Source organism: Sander lucioperca, chromosome 4, assembly GCF_008315115.2.
Source record: "Sander lucioperca isolate FBNREF2018 chromosome 4, SLUC_FBN_1.2, whole genome shotgun sequence".
Classification (NCBI taxonomy): domain Eukaryota; kingdom Metazoa; phylum Chordata; class Actinopteri; order Perciformes; family Percidae; genus Sander; species Sander lucioperca.
The window spans coordinates 16,272,047-16,290,221 of record NC_050176.1 but is presented as its reverse complement, the minus strand read 5'-3'; the positions used below and the strand labels follow the sequence as shown (position 1 = coordinate 16,290,221).

Genomic DNA, 18,175 nt, shown 5'->3' with positions numbered 1-18,175 from the left:
TAGTAATACAAATTATTTAAATATACAGCAAACCAGGTCTAATTTAAACGGCATTGTCACATCTGATATTTTTAGTTTTTTGTATCAAGTTTCAGTGCTGCTACAGTTCAGTCAGAAAGCACAGCAGTGGGACAGTGACACACCTTTAGGGTATATGCAGGTCCTAAAACATTGAATTCCTCAAAAAAAGGCCTTGGAAAATTAAAAAGACAGTGGATTGTGCTGCAGGAGGCTGTTAAATGTTAAATGCTTTTATGTGATGTTTCAGTCAGCATCATCAGACCTACAGCAAACACTGTCACTACTGTTCACTACAGTAGGTAGGAACCCATATCATCCTTCCTGGGTTTCATAAATTTTCCAGTATGATTGTTGACCAAGTATTAATTTAACTTAGAGAGACGGTAGACCCTGCAGAAACTCAGATTTTTCATTGTGTTGGTTCAGTACTCCAGCACGCTGGATTGGGGTATGAGGTTTGCTGCAGACTGTCACCTCTGAATAGAGGAAAAAAGAAATTGTAGCTGTGTTGTTTTATACATATTCTACAATTAACTGTCCTAAGTGTTATCTGACTTCCGGCACTGTGCATCTCCATGCTGTCTATTAACACGTTTTAAAATAAAGTTTTAGGGCCCTATCTTGCACCCAGCGCAATTGACTTTCTACACCAACGCATGTATCATTCCTATTTTGCATCCGACTCATAGCGGACTTTTCCCTCCACAGACGCACGTTGGTAAATTAGGGAATGAATTTGCGCTCCCGGGGGCGGTTCAGCGAAAAGAGGAGGCGTGTTCAGGGGCAAACGTTCCATGGTGCTATTTTTCAGTTTCAGGAAACAATTCCGCCACAGACCAGGAAAAACCAAGTCTAAAGTCAGCGGCGCGTTATTCAGATGCTATTTTAGGGGAGCATGCTTGGCCATAATGTAGCATGTGCACAACGCGCATACACTTTGCTTCTCTCATCTACACGGACGCAGCAGTTCCCATTTTTGCAAACCATGCATAATTACAAGGAAAAATATTACTGAAAATGCGCTTCAGGTGTTTGGATAGGTCAGGAGGCACTTTACAGTACAGTCCTCAAAGTCGCAGCGTTCTTTGTGGCTTGTTATGTTTTACATAACATTTCCATGAATCATGGATGTGTTGATGACATAAATGAGGAAATATTAGAGGACTTAAGGAGACGTGATGTTGAACTATGGCGGGATTGGACACTTGAGGATCCGGGAGTGGCAATGCGCGATGTGCTCATGGTGGAGCGGGTGGACAGAGATGGGGTGGGGGGAGGAGGAAGGGGCACAACAGGAGCAGGTGGTGCGTTTGGAGCCACACGCTCCATGGCTGCAGCAATCCTCTCCAGACTTGAGGAGATGCGCTCGAGAGGCCGCAGCAACATCGCCACCCGGTCAAGACAGGCATTTATTACTTTGCTGCATCCTGGACAGCTCCCGCTGGCTTGCGCCAGGCAAATCCACCATCATAATAGCAATCTGCCATGGAACAAGCGCGCCTGCTCTTAAAGGGAATGTGAGATGACGCTCTGATTGGTAGATTGGAGAGGGAGATCACGGGTACATAAAGTCATTAGAAATCTTGTAATAACATTGGAAATACAAAATAAAAGGTGTGGCTAGTGGCAGATAAAATAGGAGGAAAGACAATTATATACCGATATAGCTGTAAAGAATGTGAAGAAATGGGGGGCTTAGCTAAGGGAGAAAGGGAATGTACTGTAAATCACACACACGTTTTAACACATTTAACCACACCACACATGTGGCTCTCTTCTCTGCTATAATCTGTGTTCACATTAAAATTATGTTTTAATGTTAAAGTTTTGGTTTAAGGGAAATGGACTTTTTTCCATGTACTACTCTCTCAATGCACATTGTGAGTTTAACCCTATCTTGGCTTAGATATTTGATATACTGCAACACACTCAGGCTCCGTCATGCAACGTTGCATCTGTGCAATAAATGTGATTTAAAAAAAAAAAGAAGTTATTTTTATAGAGAGTTGATGAGTTTAGATGCTGGGAAAGAGCACAGTAGTGTTTCTTGACTATTCAGTGATGCTGATAAATCTACAATTCGTGAAGATGCTGCAGATGCACAGGATTACATAAGAAACGATGGCTGTGGGTGTTTAACTCTCATCATATGCCTTCAAGAGGTCAGGACCTGCTTATCTCTTTAGTAAGGAAATGCACCTTTTTAATGCTGAAGATTACTTTTTCTTCAGACACTTGTCTTTTTATAACTATATATGATATCCTAATATCAATATTGTCACTTAGAATGCCATTGTTTCTGCAGCCATAGCTGTGGGTGCATGACAATAGAAACTGAATGGGACATTTAGAATGTCATGATTTTGTCTCGGCCTTGGTAGGTAGGAAAATGATCCCTAAATGCAAACTACGCCTTGAATACAACCCAATATGTAATAGTGTGGATTATCCTGTAGTTCTTTTTTATTTGTTAAACCCCCAATTTCCTTTTCCAGGTGTCTCCTACCTCCACTTGATGTTTCATACCGGTCCGTGGACCATTAAGCTGTCTAAGTATCAGTGGTTTGTGCGACAGGGACTGATCGACACCAGCCTGATAGCTTCCGTCCTCAACCTCATGGCTGTGGCCTTGGAGCGTCACCAAACCATCTTCAACATGCAGCTGCACAGTAAGATGAGCACCCGTTGTGTTTTTATCATCATAATGTGCATCTGGCTGGTGGCCATCGTCATGGGACTGGTTCCCACCATGGGCTGGCACTGCCTGTGCGACCTGGAGAACTGCTCCACCATGGCGCCGATGTTCAGCCGCAGCTACCTGGTGTTCTGGGGGGTTCTTAACCTGCTGACCTTCTTCATCATGGTGGCTGTCTACACCCGGATCTTTGTCTACGTGAAACGCACGAACAAGCAGATGTCAAAGCACACCACTCAGATGAGACACAAAGAGACAGTGTTCAACCTGATGAAGACTGTCTCCATGATCCTGGGTGAGGAAGCACACACACCAGTTCAATCAACATTTGTAGCCTGACCCTGTAACTCTCCTTAAAGGAACACGCAGACTTATTGGGACTTTAGCTTATTCACCGTATCCCTCAGAGTTAGATAAGTCCATACATACACTTCTTGTGTGTGTGTGTGTGTGTGTGTGTGTGTGTGTGCATACATTCCCTTTCTCTCTTAGCTAGACCCCCATTTCTTCACATTCTTTACAGCTATATCTGTATATAACTGTCTTTCCTCCTATTTTATCTGCCACCAGCCACGCCTTTTATTTTGTATTTCCAATGTTATTACAAGATTTCTAATGACCTTATGTACCTGTGATCTCCCTCTCCCTCCAGGCTGTTTTGTGTTCTGCTGGACGCCCGGCCTGGTCATTCTGCTGCTCGACGGTATGGGCTGTGACGCGTGTGAGGTGCTGCGCTTCGAGAAGTACTTCTTGGTCCTGGCCGAGTGCAACTCCTTCTTCAACCCCATCATCTACTCCTTCAGGGACACTGACATGAGAAGGACCTTCAAGGAGATCCTGTGCTGCCTGTGCCTGCGGGGCAGCCACGGCAAGGTACCTACAACGTAGACTCTGCCTTGTCTCCGGTCCAGTGTTTAAAATGGTTCTAATATTTTGATCAAAGAGAGTGAAATTCCAAACATGGAATGAATTGCCAATGCCAGATGGACAACATGCTGCTACTACTAGCATTGTACTGAATAGAATAAAAACTGCTTCTTACTTATGTACATACATTTCAAATGTTTTTCTGACAACTGTAACTGAGAGCTCAAGTCATTTGATTGATTTGGAATAGAATTGGGATGGTATATGTTATTGATATGTTATTGTTTTAAAGCTATCAGCCTACATCAAAATAAACACTAACCATTAAGAATCAGAAAAATTATCTTCTGCATATGTCATGCCAACATCAATGGATGTTTCCTTAGTTGTGAAAAGAATAGTGTAACTTGACAGAAAGATGAGACAGTGTGTTTTTCTTCGGGGAGGGGGGGTAAAACTCTACCTTGCCAAGTTATCTCCCTCTCACATGCCAATGCCATTGAAGTAGAGCTGGGTGATATGGAAAAAAAAAAAATCAAATATCAGGATATTTTTGACCAAATACATCAATGGCGATATTGTAATGTTGACTATTGGTGCTTTCACAAAATAATGAGAGTGGTGAAGGCTAATGATAACACAGCTAGAAAGTCTGGTAAGAAATTGACATAATTTTACTGTAGGCCTTTAAAACCAGGAAGAGGCAACACTTGTGTCAGATCACAATATTACGATATCCAAAATGTGAGACGATATCTAGCCTCATATATCGATATAATATCGATATATATATATATATATATTACCCAGCCCTACATTGAAGCTGACATTTTAAAGAAACGTACTGACACGGCGATAGAGAGGATGAAGGATCCATGTCCATGTGGTAGTGGGTTGGTTTCAGATTTGAATTGTGATAATGAGGCTGACTGTGGTTTATATCTTGAGAAATTTAAATCAGAGTTGGCTTTAGGGGTGTCACGATACCAAAAATTCAGTAGTCTGTACCAATACCAGTAAAATAACACGATTCTCGATGCCAATTTCGATACCACGGTAAAAAAAAGATTTTCTAAGATTCCATGTACTTGAACTTGAAACATGAACTTCTTTTTTTAAATATTTGAAAAATATCAATGTCATAACAAGACATACAAAACATTGCAATAGAGCATAGAACAACATAATAAAGTGCAATTAATGGTCAAAGTGCAACAACTAGTGTCCCCAGACACATTCCAGTGAACGGGGGAGAGGCAAATTATTTTTTGATCCCTTTTGAATTGAGCCATGGATTACAAATATGATGTTCGTCAATTTAAAGGAATTTTGCAAACGAAGAAAGTCTCAGTTAGCCGTAGGTTTGTCATATGACCACTTAGTTTTGTGTGAAACCACTCAGTGAACGACATCTCATCTCACACAATTTACGTCACGTAGCTTGATGCTCAACTTGCTCGCTAGCTAGCTAGCTTAGCTCTGTTCCACAACACATGTAATGTTATCTTACCTGATATGTTTTTTCCAGTGAAGTGTTTTCAGCAGATAAGCAAGAAAACGAGCAAGATCCGCTGCTCATTTGAGTAACGTTACATCCCCGGTACGATACACACAGACGTATAATATAAAAAATAATTATCTCTCCATTGACTCTTGTTCATATTTTTTCGAAAGATAGGTCCCATGGACCGAAGTAGAAGGGCGTGACTTCGGCTGTCTATGCCATGTGTAGTTCCACTTGTTCGTGACCTCCTACTTCTGAATGTAAGTATCGACTGGAACACTCTGAAGCGTATACTGCCCCCATCAGTTCCAGAAGAGGCGCAGCACCGATGCTAACAACACTGGCATCGGCGCTCACGGTGCTTGAAAAAAATGGGCATCGTCTGTGTTTTAGAATCGAAAGGTATTGCAAGTATCGGTTCTCGTGACATCCCTAGTTGGCTTCACTAACGAGCAGTGTTATAGTAGCAGTAGTAGTGCCAGTGGCGATGATGCTTTTGATGCCTGTCCTTCCAGAGAGTCGAGCGAGGAGTGTAATGGCCTGAGGGGGGTCCCCCCGGTCCCACCTGCCCCTGCCAGGTCCTATCTGCTCAAACCGTCGGCTCAGTCACTGCAACCCATCTCTGCGATGGGAGACGGACTGGAGGCTGGCAGCAGCCAGAACCCTCCCTCTGCTCCACCGCCTCTCGCCTTCAACCCTCCACCCCCTGAAGCATGGAACCCCTCCAGACCCAAACGACAGACCAACCAGCTACAGGTACGGAGGTTTCGGTTTGTGTGTTTGTAAATGTAAACTTTGGCTGGTGTTTGGATCTAAATTCGATTGATTTTTTTTTTTTTTATGATTTTTCTCTTTTTCAGTACCTGCTGAAAGATGTGTTGAAGACATTGTGGAAACACCACTTTGCATGGCCCTTCCAAGCTCCTGTTGATGCCATCAAACTCGGTTTACCTGTGAGTCGTGTGTGTGTGTGTGTGTGTGTGTGTGTGCGCGCCTGTAATCAAAATCCAAAACACTTAATAGCATCAAAATAGCTGCAATATGTTTTTTTCTTTATTCAGCAGAAAAAGCTGCATTTTATTCAGACTTGCTTCCTCAGTTAGTGCATCGTGACAGCTGACTTGATTTCTTCACTGGAAAGAAAGTAGTACTTCTTCTGTGTTTTTGTAGCTGTCACGGTCAAAAAGGAGAAACTAGTTGAAAAATACCTGGACCTGTAAAGGCCTCTTTGCAGTCGTCGCGTCGACAATGTGACGTCAAAATGACGTAGATCTCGCTGGCGCGCTAGGATTTAAAGTGCGCAACCGGAGGTACTTTCATTGTTGATTGTGGTGTTTTCATGCAATTTCTTGAACAAGAAAAATATAGAATATCACCAGGCTTCTGCACCGCTGATGTGTTACAAGTGCTACAAGTGATTAATTACACGGTTGACATGAATTGTGTATTTTGAACTGATGACCGATAATGAGAGTTTAAAAACAAAAGACATTGTGTCTTTTTCTCACATTCTTCATTTACTTTCGCCCAGACAAGATGCTAATCAAATACTTTCTACCTGCTCTCCGTCTCACTTAAGGACTACTACAAGATCATCAAGATACCTATGGACATGGGCACGATAAAAAAACGTTTGGAGAACCACTACTACTGGAATGCCCATGAGTGTATCCAAGACTTCAACACAATGTTCACAAACTGCTACATCTACAACAAGGTCAGCCACTGTCCACATAACGTCTAGTCACGTGACTTTCCTGAACTTAAAAGTTCAGGTGACAAATTATGCTACTCAAGGAAAGCATCTGCACATAAAGAGCTTATGCATTCTAAATGTGTGCATGCGTTGTGTTTGTGTGTTTAGCCTGGGGATGATATTGTCCTAATGGCGGAGGCCTTGGAAAAGGTCTTTTTCCAGAAGATCACACAGATGCCCCAGGAGGAGAAGGAGATTGCTGTTGTCACCAAGGGACGCCGAGGGGGCAGACGGGAGCCTGGTAAGAGTTTAGGATGCAGGGTTCAACTATAAGGGTTGCTCCATGGCCCGAGGCAAATAAAACAGCATGTCGGGCAAGTAGATATAACAATGCGCTTGTCAGTTCGGGAATCATCGTATCATAAATGACAGCATCGTTCTCTTGCACCCGTCTGAGAATGCTTGTTGAATGATTTGATGTGTACAGTTGTGTTCAAAGTAATAGCAGTCCAACATCACTAACCTCATAAATCAAATTTTTTGGTAGAAGTGATATTTCTACAAGTGTGACTGTTGTAGAGTCATAGAAAACCAACAGACCCAACAGTCATGACATGCATGCTGCTCATTCTGTGTAATTGAATCTGTAATTGAAAGGGGCATGTTCAAAATAATAGCAGTGTTGTGTTCAATTAGTGATGTGATTGATTCTGTAAAGAAACAGGTGTCAGTTATGGCCCATATATTTAAGGAAGGAAGGAAGCAAATGTTGTGCATGCTGGTTATAGTGCATTTCACACTGAAATACTCAGCAAAATGGGTCGTTCCAGACATTGCTCTGAGAAACAACGGATTTTGATTAAAAAGTTGATTGGAGAGGGGAAAACATATAAAGAAGTGCAGAAAAGTATAGGCTGTTCAGCCCAAATGATTTCAAATGCCTTGAAATGGCATCCAAAGCCTGAACGACGGGGGGAAAAACGGTCAACTACCATTCGAATGGATCGAAGAATAGCCAAAATGGCAAAGGCTCAACCAATGATCAGCTCCAGGAAAATCAAAGAAGACTTAAAGTTACCTGTGAGTACTGTTACGATCAGAAGAAGGCTATGTGAAGCAAAGCTATCAGCTAGAAGCCCCCGCAAAGTCCCATTGCTGAAAAAAAGACGTACTGAATAGGTTGAAATTTGCCAAAGGAGAAATGGGGTTAACATTCTGGGGACTGATGAGAGCAAAATTGTTTTTGTTTTTTTGGGTCTAGGGGCTGCAGTCCGATGACCCCCATGCACTGAATTCAAGCCACAGTACACTGTGAAGACAGTAAAGCATGGTGGTGCAAAAATCATGTTATGGGGATGTTTCTCATACTGTGGTGTTGGGCCTATTTATCGCATACCAGGGATCATGGATCAGTTTCAATACATCAAAATACTTCAAGAGGTCATGTTGATGCTGAAGAGGAAATGCCTTTGAAATGGGTCTTTCAACAAGACAATGACCCAAAACACACCAGTAAGCGAGCAAAGTCTTGGTTCCAGATGAACAAGATTGATGTTATGGAGTGGCCAGCCCAATCCCCAGACCTCAATCCCATAGAAAACGTGTGGGGTGACATCAAAAATGTTGTTTCTGTGGCAAAACCCAGTAATGCAGAGGAACTGTGGAATGTAGTTAAATCGTCCTGGGCTGGAATACCTGTTCACAGGTGCCAGAAGTTGGTCGACTCCATGCAACACAGATGTGAAGCAGTTCTCAGAAATAATGGTTATGCAACTAAATATTAGTGCAGTGATTCAAAGTAAAGCAAACCCTTGACATTTTTTCAGTTCATACAGTAAATGTTTGGGTTTGTAAAGAAAAATGCAAATACTGCTATTTATTTGAACAGCCTAATATTCCTTTTTCTTCACTTTCTGTAAAGGTAGAACACAAACCTGATCAATTTTGGTCATGTTTTGATTTGGAATTGAATGTGCAGTGTTCCCAATGCATTGATATTATGGAATTAAAAGATATTCAAAGGATTTTGAGCATTATTCACTTTTTTAAACACACTGCTATTATTCTGAACACAACTGTATGTGCCTTTTGGCCAATCAAGAATTGAGTTGGTGCTAGTGACGCTTTTTGACGTTTTATTTGTACGTAGAGTTCTTATGTTGTCTGTACTGGTTTGCCCTCTTCATCAGCTACACCTAGCATGAAACATGTATTGTTAAATCAAATCGCGATTGCTACAGGCCTGTTGTACCATTGTTGGACATTTCACAATCCTTCCAACAGGTTTAAAGTAGTTGTGGGTAGGGCTGGGTATCAAACTTAACACACAAACACATTTTTTGAAAACCTATTTTATTGACTGCTTTGTTTTATACCGTCATTGACTGCTGACCCCTCTAAACCGACCGGTAGGGGCCGCAAGTAATCAGCAACTTCATTCTGATGCCAAACAATATTCAAGTTAACTGTTAACTGTTAAACACTTAAAGAATTGTGATCATCAGAATTTTTTTAGATGAAGTATCTGTCAATCAATTAATTGAATCATTGTTTCAGCACAAATGCTTTTGATTTGTATAAACATAATTCCCAGAATCAATTTTTTTTTTTTAATTGCTGCTTTTTTAAAGATGGTTACAACATACGACACAAAACTCATATTTTCTTGTTTTTTTCCCCATCCCTCTCTTCTTGTGTTTTGCAGCGATCCACAACGCTCTTCCCCAGCAACCATCAAGACCTAGCAACCGAGCAGCGCCACTTCCTCCAAAACCCTCGCAGCCTCCCCCATCCTCGCTCCCCTCCCTGCCTCCATCCTCCTCACCCAAGCTTCAACCCTGTTTTCGATTCTATAATTGCTTTTTTTTAAGTTTCATTCTTTTCCCTTTTCATATTTGATTGTTTTGAGTTTATTTAGTTTTCTTTTCCCTTTGCTATTTTTCTCTTTGATTTATTTTACCCAGATCAACCTGTTGGTATGTTGGCAAGTGAGGCATTGAGGTCAATAAATTCATCTTGTTCAGATTAGGGAGTACATCATTTTTTAATTAAAATAATTATTAATATTAAACAACAAGTCTCTAAAAATCTTGTATTTGTTTTTGTCTCCTGCACTGTTATTTACACGCATACTGTAATTCTGTGGTCCAAATGGTGAACCCTGCTGCAATTCTAGTTTCAGCCAAATGGGGGAGCTATAAAGAAAGAAGTAGAGTGTGTACAGTCTAAGCTCTCACTCACTGCTACTCAACATACCCTATATAGTCAGAAGTATTTGGACACCCCTGTCCACAGACTAAAGTCCATGTCTTTGGAGTGAAATACATCAACTATATCTGAGTGTAATGTGTAGTGGCTGTGTAGTGTTTATGCATACTTTTAATAGAATCAACTCAGCAAACTGATCTACAAATAAATATTTGTTGTTGGTTCCCTCTATACCTTTTCACATCGGGCCGACAGGGTGAAGCCATCAGTTATTTTTTTTGATAATTTAATCAATAAGATATGGAAGGAAGAATAAGGCTTATGCTTGTCTGTGCAGTGCTAACCTTGGGAATTTTGTAATACCACTCTGTGAACGAGGAACTAGACAAAAATCTCTTCCAGTGTTGTGAAGAACTCAGCCTGATCAAACAAAAAGGGAAGTTAACATGATTACAGGTGTATGATCAAACATAATTTCCATACAATGATGTTTCCTAATTGCGATTGTGTGAAGGGCTGAAGCGGAAGGGGTCGGGAGGGTCCAGTCATCTCTTCCTCTTCGTCAGAGCAGTTTAGAGACATCTTTAAACTCTCTTTCTGTGTGACCAGATACTGTTGGCTATAGTTAAGGGTCGGAGATCATAAGATTCATCCTAGGGGAAAGGGTTCAGTAATAGTATCCCATCTTGAAATATTGTTGGCATGCAATTGCTTGCTTTGCTCCTGTTAGGATCAGGTGGAAATGGAAATGTCCCTCTCTGGTTTACCTAACTCCTATGCAGTGGTTTAGTCCAGTTAGGGTGGGGCCAGGAGGGGTATATAAAGACCGTGGGAGAGTTGTTGGTAGCAACTTGCTGTGAGGCTGTGTTGTTTAAATTATATTGAACTTATTTTCTCTTTCTTAATTCCCTTTTGTTCCCCTTTTGTTGTCTATGCACAGACTTCTGCCTCCTGAGTCATTCTTCAATTCAGCGTTTTTTTTTTTTTCCCGATTTAGCTCCAGTATCAGACAGCCACGCTAAAATCCCTCCTTTATGTAGAGTTACTACCAGTAATGCTACACACTGTGCTGTTCCAATGTGTGAATAAAGTGCGATAATAACAGAATGAACACAAGCAGAAAGGAAATCAAAGCCAATCAAAAGTAAAGAGGACAAAACATTTCATGAGACCTGAAGGTGTTAAAGGACTCACTTTGTAATTGGACCTCTGTGCAGGATGTTCTTTTTTTTAAGATTATTTTTTGGAGCATTTTTTCCCTTTATTAGATAGTGACAGTGGATAGACAGGAAAGGTGGGAGAGAGATGGGGGATGACAGCAGGTTGGACTCGAACCCGGGCTGCAGCAAAGGACTCAGCCTACATGGGGCGCATGCTCTTACTGGGTGAGCTAGAGGCCGCCCCGAGGATGTACTGTTACAACAGCAACAGAGGATGTTGTGGTGGAAACCAGTTCCAACCAGCCGCAGGTTGAGAAGAAGCAGCAGGCAGATTCAAAAACCTTGTCAGTCACATGACTTCAGGTGATTCAAAGCAAGCTTAGACATCACTGCTTTGCATTTAAGGACGAGCCTCGACTCTCAAGCATCACATATCAGAAGCCTTGGCACCCACACTGCCAGCAATACTGTGCACACTGTTATTTAAACTATTTCCAAAACTGTCTCCTGTGGCCTTGAACAGGCTGATAACACACAGCGTACACTGATAAACCTTTGCTATGATCTGCTCTGTTCAACTGTTCATCTTGTTCAACAAGCAGAAAGCATTTCCTGTCCATTGCCTTTGACTTTCAAATGAGTGCCTTTGTGGTTTTGCATAGCATTGAACTTGTTCAGATCTGACAGAAACCTACTGCATTTCCAAAAGGAAGGAGGTCAGTGAAACTAAATATGGGAAAACTGCCAAGCAGGCCTCTGAATTTATCAGGTGAGGATGAGAAAAGGCCAACATAAAGATAAGGCATGCTGGTGATATGCTGCATTTGCTTCTTCCTTCTCCAGTTAAGAATATACAGGAGAATGAGAAATGTTAAAAATACTAAAAGACAGAGAGCTTTATGGCAAAGTGAGGTTTTCAGAAATGTAACAAGGAAAAGGGAACCCAGGAGCATTTGTGGTTTATGAAATGAAGAAGTGAAAAATGTGCAGAGACATGAAAAAAAGGATGACAGGGGCACCCAGATAGCTCAGTTGGTGGAGCGGGCGCCCATATATAGAGGTTTACTTCTCGACGCAGCGGGCCCGGGTTCGACTCCAACCTGCGGCCCTTTGCTGCATGCCATTCCACCTCTCTCTCCCCTTTCATTTCTTCAGCTGTCCTGTCAATAAAGGCCTAAAAATGGCCAAAAAATTATCTAAAAAAAAAAGAAGCATGACAGGCAGAGGGATGACGAGAGGGGAATGAATAGCAGGAAAGGAATGAGAAACATTCGTTACTACTGTATGTGGCAACACATAATTTATGAGTGTTCATGGAGCAGTGATGTGATCCTCTAATAAAGGCAGAGAAGCACTTTTTCTTGACCCCCTCTGTTTTGGGTACATTTACTCCATTTCCTCTACTTGTTTTTTTTTTTCTACACTACATTTCAGATGGAAATATTGTTGGTAAAAGTATTTTTGGCTTTTGATCCTTTAAAACAAAGCAGTGTTGTGCATGTTGTTGCACTGGTTGTGACCAATTCTACCGTTAAGTCATTTTTATTCTTGTTTGATTTGAATATTTTTAAAAGCTGTTTTAGATTTTTTTTAAACAACACAATGTGCTATTTTCTGCTTCCCTACACTGTTGATCCTGTGACCTCTCAGATTTATTTTGTGACCCTGTATTTTATTCACACCAGGAAGCAGTCCAGTACCACAATTTAAATAATTTTTCAAAGAAAAAAGTCTAAAAGAAGGCCACTGACTGGCCCCCTTGGTGCACCCATGTTTGGAAAAACCTGCAGCAAAAGTGCCCTCTTGGATGCCCCTATGGTAGATAAAACATGATAAAGTGCCTCTATGGCGTCCTTCTAGTAGAGAAAACATAATAAAGTGGAATAGGGTGTAGTTCCAGTGCAGAAAACATAATAAAGTGCAATAGGGTGTACTTCCAATGTAGAAAATGTGATAACGTGCAATAGGGTGTAGTTCCAGTGAAGAAAATGTGATAAAGTGCCATAGGTTGTCTCTTTCCATTAGAGAAAATGTGATAAAGGGCAATAGTGTGTCTCTTTCCATTAGAGAAAATGTGATAAAGGGCAATAGGGTGTACTTCCAGTGTAGAAAATGTGATTAAGTGCAATACGGTGTATTTGCAGTGGAGAAAATGTGATAAAGTGCCATAGGTTGTCTCTTTCCATTAAAGAAAATGTGATAAACGGCAATAGGGTGTACTTCCAGTGTAGAAAATGTGATTAAGTGCAATACGGTGTATTTGCAGTGGAGAAAACGTGATAAAGTGCCATAGGTTGTCTCTTTCCATTAGAGAAAATGTGATAAAGTGCAATAGGGTGTCCTTTCAGTGGAGACACCATGTTAAAATGCCATAGGTTGTCCTTCCAGTGGGAAAAAAAAACTTTATAAAGGGCCTTCCAAGCTGCTGTGCGTGCTAGAAAACTGGTGGTACCCCACTGCATGTAGCTGGTGCCCTTTTTATTTTTTCACCTCTGCCCCTTAGACAGCCTGAGTCCACCACTGACTCAGAGTTACATTTCTTGGGAACTGTGATGCCCTCTTTTAAGAGAGAAAAATGTGTGTAGTTGTGTGTGGGAAGGATGGAGGGGATTTACAGACATGCAGTACCACATGCCAGCAGTGTGTACTGCACATGTATGGCCTCCTGGTTATGGATCCTGAGTAAGAACCACTGCAGTCTTCCCGTTAATGGCATTAAAAGCAGTGGGGGTGGAAATCGGTGATGAGGGCAATCATTGGGACATCAAGGCACTCCCAAAAATCGATGCCAGATGACAATAACCAACTCCATATGTGATTTATGCACATGCAAACACGTACAATCACAATTCAGACTGGAGCACATTGCACAAGACCCCACATAAGTCTGACAAAAACAAACACTTGATGACACATTCGGCTGCTCACACGCAACTTGCTCTCATGCTCACGGAGCTTCATGTTGTTGACTTGGCCTTCTCTCTCTGTATCTGCCATGTCACCACACACTGGTTGAAAATCTCCACACTCTCTTTGATAAATCACTCTGAAGCACTTATGCTTTTCCTCCATTGTCTTGGGATCCACAGTACATTTCCTTTTCCTTCTTCCCGTTCTAAAATAGAGCTTTGTCTGTTTTGCCTTTTTTAGTAACAGAGCAACTCTTTTTTTAAATAACCTTTTGGCTTTGTTTTTTGCATTGCTATTTCATTATAAAGCCCTGGTTACTTAAATAGCACTAGTGCGTTACTGAGCAGTTGCTCCCAACCTACAAGGGTTAGGATCTCCTACAAGGTAAATCAAAAACGTAAAGGCTTGGAAACAGCATTTAACAAACCAATCTCAGTCCATTCAGTAGCTGTTGTTAACCTCCCAATCGTAGCACATCAACTCCGGCTATTGCAGGAATTCTAGGACTCAACTGGAAAGATTGTGAAGTAGCTCAAATTTGAAAAAGTATGTGATGCTGATCCTAAGTAAATGTATAGTCACAGTAACAGTAGCTAGTTATAATCACAGGATAGGAGAAGTTGAACTAGTTAGCTATAGGTGAGGGTAGTATGGGATACATAGTTGAAATAGCTGGCTTAAAAATTTTAGTCGGCTAAAAGTGATGGTTGAAATTGTTAGCTAAAAGTAGCCTACGGTTTAAATGGTTTAAATGTCCAGCTTCTACCACTGCAAGGGACAGTAGTATCAATACAAACTTGACCAAACTGACCGAATCAAAATATTGTAACAATATTCACTTTTAACGATGTGTTGATTCAACTTTTTGGTTATTTTGGAAGATCTAGTTCATGGTGCTGTTGAACTGTATTGCATTATACAGAGATGTGTTTCTGTTATTTAGCCTGCCCTCGTTGATGTAAATGGGGTAGACAAAATAATGAAAACACTATAAAAAAAATGTATACGAATAACTTCAAGATATTTGTAGAGAACTTATTTCTAATTCTTTTTAATTTATCTATAAATACCTATGTGTATCGCACTTTGCAAGCTTGCACATTTTCCAAGTTTTGCGACGGCTGATCTCGACAGATGACATCTTTGTTCTACCTCAAGCGTCATTTCAATGACTTTTGGGACACTGAGATAACAAAACTGTTATCACAAGACATACTGTACCTCCTGTTAAACAAAAAGGAAACAATATGAAACCTCCTGTTAAACAAAAAGGAAACAATATGAAAAAGTGCAGGATCATCACAACACAGTGAAATTGTCTCATTTTGCTGCAACATTTCCCCATTTTAAATGCTGATTTGACAGGCCTTAAAGGAACACGCCGACTTATGGGACTTTAGCTTATTCACCGTAACCCCCAGAGTTAGATAAGTCCATACATACCCTTCTCATCTCCGTACGTGTTGTAACTCTGTCCGACGGCTCCACCGATAGCTTAGCCTAGCACAGATCCTGGAGGTAAACGGCTCCAACTAGCCTACTGCTCCGAATAAGTGACAAAATAACGCCAACATGTTCCTATATACGGTTAGAAGATGGCTGTGTCTCATGTGACCTTGTTATTTGTACACGCTGTGACTATACAAATCACAACATGTAAATAGGAACATGTTGGCGTTATTTTGTCACTTATTCGGAGCAGTAGGCTAGTTGGAACCTGTTATCTCCAAGATCTGTGCTAGGCTAAGCTACCGGTGGGGCCGTCAGACAGAGTTACAACACGTACGGAGATGAGAAGGGTATGTATGGACTCATCTAACTCTGGGGGTTACGGTGAATAAGCTAAAGTCCCAATAAGTCGGCGTGTTCCTTTAATATTATCATTACAAAGCCATAAAGTTAACCATTAATCCTAGAAAAACATTCAAGACATTGTCATAATCATTTTCTCCATGTTGCATCACCTCTGAATGGATCTTATTGCTCAATAGGTAGACAACCCCCACTGTTGAATGTTCACTTATACAAAGAAAAACTGCCATACAATATAATTCATGGTGCAATAACAGCAAATTTAAAACGTTAGCTTTAATAGTATATTGCTCTGACCTGCTTCTAACCCTGGCCTGGTGGGTATTATGCCCTAACATGAAAGATTTGTTTGGTCATACAGTGAGAAGCAGGTGTGGAAGGCACGGAGGGAAATCAGCATCCTCGTTGACATGGCGACAATGAAACCAGCCTCCGGGCAGCTGTCTGTGACGCTTGGAGGAAATGGAGCAGCCTCGATACAACAAAGTGGAAACTATGACTGCTGGAACATACACACTGCGACACACAACCCGCCTAATAAGGAAAGCAGATTGTATATGTTGAACAAACATGCCTGTCACATTTATCGCACGCTAACCTCAACACACTGGACCATTTCTGTAAACAGGAAAAATCCACTTTTTCCTCACCCTTGCCTCTTCACTCTTGCTCCATCTGATCGCTGTACAATTTGCCTGTTATTTCCTCCTTATCTTTTCCCATTTTCTAATCGCCCATCACTCATTTTCATTATGACACAGTAGTTTGGAGTACCATAAAAATCATTGCAGCAATCTCAAGAGCAAACAGTTCATCCTAAACTACATGTTCAGCCCCTGTAGTCCTGTATCAAACTAAGGAAGGAAAACAAGATGACCAGATAGCTTCATATTGTCTCTGACATGTGTCTCTGTTACTGGATTCTGCCCTCTCACTGGGGTGGTGAACTGGGGGCCTCGTGCGTCTTCTGAATAAAGCATGAGATGAACAGCCCATTGTTGCTGGAGGTTGGTGGTGTTGTTTCTCTAGCTGTCATTGTCTTTATTGTACTGTACTAAAGGCAGATTTGGTTGTGATGAGGATGAGGACATGGTCAGGCCTGATAGACTAAAAAGGGTTTTGAAATTAAATTGTATATCTTGCAACAGAATTATTATCATCTGAAGGATGGGTATTTTCTAGAGTGTGCAAGGTAAAAATATACAGTATATGTTATGTTAGGTTGTAATCCTGACCCAATGAATGTATTGGGTCATTATTCCAACGATTTAGCTACAACCTACAGAGGGAGACTGTGGACATAAGGATGATGTGCTTAATAACTTTTCTTACTCAAAAATGGCATTCATCAGCACACAACTCTCTTATACAAGGCGGAAATCTGAAGGGGTGTAAACCATGAAATGGATTACTGTATATAGCCTAATATACCATTAGAGGAAAGCAGGAACTGTGGCTGCTAAGCTTTCTACTTACCATCTCTGTTAGTTACTTTTAAAGCAGTTGTAGCAGCATTTCAGGCATTTCCCCCTATTCAATAGTAAATAGCTGAAAGGTGACAGGAAACATGGGGGAGAGAGAGAGCGAGAGAGTGAGAGCATGCAACAAAGGTCCACAGCTGGTGTTGCAGATGAAGAATTTACATTCAACAACCTCAAGCAAGCATTTCTCTTTATGTGTCTGGTGTTTCCCATGAGTCCTTTATTTCTTTCATTTCCTTTTTTCGTTCCTTCTTCCCTTTAAACTAATCTGAAAGCATGACCCCCCCCCACTCCCACTCGTCCATACGAAAATAACTGTAGTACTAGTACTGCTAGTATTGTTTACATTCAGTAGTAGAGTGTTTTTTCTAATGTGATTTTCAAGTGTCCTTTAAGTGTCTGGCTAAGAGTTGTGTGAGTTGTGAGTCCCTAAACAATCGTCATCTGTTTAGTGATTCATTTTCTTTTTTCGTTATTGTTTTTGGGTATATATTTTACATTTTATAAATGTTAGTTATAAATGGGCTTTTTATGACTTGATTTGTATAATTTAACAATGTTTTTTGCACATTCTTTACAGTTGATAATGTCCTCTCAGTATCTTAAAGTTCCAATCCTCAATGTCATATTCATGTAGTTCATCCATAATAATATTCCAGTACTATATAGGGAGACATAGTCCTAAACTACAGCTAACATTGGGCATCACTTATTCACCTCCCACCACTAGTATCAAAATCATATAAACCCGCTTTAACAACTCGATCCCTGCCCACACTGTCAATCTCTCTTCAGCTCCACTACCATTGGCTGCTCTTCCTC

The 18,175-nt window shown here is 41.0% G+C and overlaps 1 protein-coding gene across 3 annotated transcripts in view; it reads left to right on the top strand.

The window, feature by feature from the left end:
- LOC116042609 (lysophosphatidic acid receptor 2-like) overlaps window positions 1-9,620 on the top strand; it is a 29,027-nt gene extending 19,407 nt beyond the window's left edge. The window contains exons 3-6 of one of the 3 annotated variants that reach the window (XR_004897187.1): window positions 2,517-3,011; window positions 3,369-3,562; window positions 5,255-5,347; window positions 9,488-9,620. Coding sequence is in view for 1 of the 3 variants with exons in the window: in XM_031288874.2 (XP_031144734.1) it covers window positions 2,517-3,011; window positions 3,369-3,589; window positions 5,603-5,623 (737 nt within the window). In the remaining 2 variants the exon portion in view is untranslated. Of the gene's footprint in view, window positions 1-2,516; window positions 3,012-3,368; window positions 3,590-5,254; window positions 5,348-5,602; window positions 5,731-9,487 lie in introns of those variants that run through there. The other 2 variants (XR_004103268.2, XM_031288874.2) reach the window with 2 other exon arrangements.
- The last annotated feature ends 8,555 nt before the right edge of the window (window positions 9,621-18,175 follow it).